This window comes from Carlito syrichta, unplaced genomic scaffold (assembly GCF_000164805.1).
Source record: "Carlito syrichta isolate Samal-C Ts95f unplaced genomic scaffold, Tarsius_syrichta-2.0.1 Scaffold315826, whole genome shotgun sequence".
NCBI classification, from domain to species: Eukaryota; Metazoa; Chordata; class Mammalia; order Primates; family Tarsiidae; genus Carlito; species Carlito syrichta.
In genome coordinates, this window is record NW_007259922.1 from 309,365 (window position 1) to 312,214 (window position 2,850).

The following is a 2,850-nucleotide window of genomic DNA, read 5'->3' on the forward strand; positions in this document are numbered from 1 at the left end:
CAATCGTCTCACCTCTGCCTCCCAAAGTGCTGGGATTACAGGTATAAGCCACCACGCCCAGTGAGAGACAGAGTTTAATGAGAAAATCCCAGCCAGGCACAGTGGCTCACATCTGTAATCCCAGCACTTTGGGAGGCAGAGGTGAGAGGATTGCCCAAGCTAGGGGGTTTGAGACCAGCCTGGGCAACATGGCAAGACCTCGTTTCTACAATAAACCAGAAAAAATCACCCAGGCATAGTGGCGTATGCCTGTGGTTCCAGCTATACGGAAGGCTGAGGTGGAAGGATTACCTGAGCCCCGCAGATCGAGGCTGCAGTGGCCGTGAGTGTGCCACTGCACTCTAGCCTGGGCTACAGAATGAGACTCCAACTCAAAAAAAATAAAAATAAAAAGTCCCTACCTTTATGATGCTTATATTGAAAAAGGTGAAAACAAGAAGACCCACTTATGACAATGAAATATAATTAAGTGCAATGAAATGGTACAGTCCAACAAATGGTAATGAAACATCAATATGGGTCAAACACAATGCTAGAAACTGATTTATAAAGATGGGATATAAGCCGGGCTCGGTGGCTCAGCTTGTAATCCCGCGCCTTTGGGAGGCTGAGGTGAGTGGATTGCCTGAGCCCGCAGGTTCGAGACCTGCCTGGGCAGGCGAGACCTCATCTCTACAATAAATAAAAAAATCAGCCGGGTGTGGTAGCGCATGCCTTTAATTCCGGCTACTTGGAAAGGCTGAGGTGGAAGGATCGCCGGAGCCCAGCAGGTCGAGGCTGCGGTGGCCGGGAGCGGCCACTGCACTCCAGTCTGGGCAACAGAGTGAGACTCCAACTCAAAAAAATAAAAATAAAGATGAGATATAAACAAAGTTTCTCATCATGAGAAGTTTAGGACAAACAGGATTGCTGGACAGAAGAAGGGGAGGTGAGGCGGGCTCCCAGAAGATGTCACTTAGATGCTTTTTCACTCTGTTCCTTTTCTATCTTCTGCCTGTGATTTTTACCCTACAGGACTCAGATGAGCAGGTCCTGACAGTCCCCGGTCTCTAGAGAGCTCTCAATCTCGGCCCAACTCTGGGATCTCCCATTCCCAAGCACCTCTCATCTTGTTTCACATGCAGGCAACCCTGCTTTCTTGCCCTGACCATTCACCTGGTAAAAACGGCCACCCTTGAGGATAGGTACCAGCCCAATCACAGGCTCACAGTTTTTCAGTGCTTGATGGAAGATGGTGTATGGGTTACGTTCGATGGTTGCCTGTTCCTCTGCAGAAGCAGCATGGTACTTCTCAAACTGTTTCCTTTTCACGGCTTCCAGAGTCTGCAAAGGAATACAGTGGAAGAGGCTGCCCCAGGCTCCCTGAAGAGTTTACCCAAGCCAGCTAGTACCCTGCCCTCTACCCCATCATCCAGTTCTGTAATGGCAGTGCAGACCCTCCCTCAGCACATCCAAGACAAAGTTTTTAAGTGCCTCCCCCTTTGCTAGCCTAGTACAGAGTGGATTGCGATTTGCGATGTTGGGGAGAAGAGCAGTTGTTGACTCCTGCAGGACTTCATTAAAGCCTCCACACATTCAGGGAAGTTAATTTTAGTAATAGGTGTATGAATCCATTTTCTCTTAAGCTGCAGTGAAAAAAACAAGAACAGAGCTACAAGGACAAGAAAGAAGGGGAAGAGAAGTACTGCTTACTTGTGTCATAAGGGATCTAGCCAGGACTTTGTTTCCTCCTTTCATCATCATATTGGTGAATTTACTTCAAGGAGAAAAGCAACACGTTTAGCTTTCCAAGGCCGAATCACAGAATCCTTACCATAGACCCTCCCTGGAATAGTCCCAGGCCACGGAGCAAGAATTCTAACCTGATCACTGGGTCTTCAAAGACAGAGCTTGTTGTCGTCGCTGGAGCAGCTTTGATGAGCTGAGTCTTCTTGAGCTCCCGATCATACTTCTCCTCCTCCGTTAGCTCGGCCACAGGCTTGCGGTAATGTTTCTTGTCAGTCTGGGGATCCCTGTATTCAGGACCATAGCGGCTCCACCTCACCTGAGTTAGCCTGGGGAGAGAAGGAGTCAGGTAAAAGCTGACTCCACAAATGAATAAGCCTGACTTAACAATAGGCACGTTTGCCCACCCGCCAACGAGGGAGAGAGGCGCAGAGACCGCTAGCTAAATCTGAACGGCAATAATTTCGGCTCTCGTTCCGGGAAGTAAGGGAACCTCCTTCAAACAGGTCAGGGAAGTGTCCTCCCTGGCAAGTGCCAACGGTAAGGATAGGCTCCCCTCTACACCTCTCCTCTCCGCCTCCCAGCTGCGAGTAAGGCCGCACTTTCAGCTCCGAGTTAGAAGCTTAGATCAGCCAGATCCCTTAGGCGAAGGGTAGTCACTAAGCCTTCCGAAAGGCCCGGGGTCACGCAGCTGGATAAAACGCCTGACTCCAGACATCTCGGCTCCCCAGGGCAGTGCTCTTTCCAGGGCCCAAGGCGGCCTGCCTGTGTTCCCCTTCCCTCCTCGCAGAGCCCTCGGTGCAGACTCAAGCGGCGCCCCCAGCCGCCCACCGCCCTCTCACCCTGGAAGCCGCAAGTCAGGGCGCCGCACGCGCAGCAGCAGGCCCGACCACTCTCGCGCAGCCCTCGCTGCGGGGGCAGCCATCTTGGCTGGCCACGAGGACCCAGGACTGCCTTCGGCGCGCCTGAGCGAGTCACGGGACACGCGCTAAAGACTCCACCGCGTCCGAAACCTGCGCTTCACCCCATTGATCCGGACGTTACACTCTCTCACTCCGGGGCCCAAAGGAAAGAGCCGGAAGAAACACTTGCCCTCCCGATACCCGTCTCGATCTGGCGCGACCC

At 52.2% G+C, this 2,850-nt stretch overlaps 2 protein-coding genes across 2 annotated transcripts in view; one reads left to right on the forward strand and one right to left on the reverse strand.

The window, feature by feature from the left end:
- The window catches only part of MRPS7 (mitochondrial ribosomal protein S7), a 4,413-nt gene extending 1,580 nt beyond the window's left edge, over positions 1-2,833 (reverse strand). Inside the window, exons 1-4 of the mRNA XM_008073322.1 lie at positions 2,568-2,833; positions 1,863-2,054; positions 1,693-1,756; positions 1,156-1,323 (exon numbers count right to left, since the gene is read on the reverse strand). Coding sequence (XP_008071513.1) covers positions 1,156-1,323; positions 1,693-1,756; positions 1,863-2,054; positions 2,568-2,650 — 507 coding nt within the window. The 5' untranslated portion in view covers positions 2,651-2,833. The remainder of the gene's footprint in view (positions 1-1,155; positions 1,324-1,692; positions 1,757-1,862; positions 2,055-2,567) is intronic.
- The window catches only part of MIF4GD (MIF4G domain containing), a 17,482-nt gene that overhangs the window by 4,954 nt on the left and 9,678 nt on the right, over positions 1-2,850 (forward strand). The window lies entirely within an intron of this gene.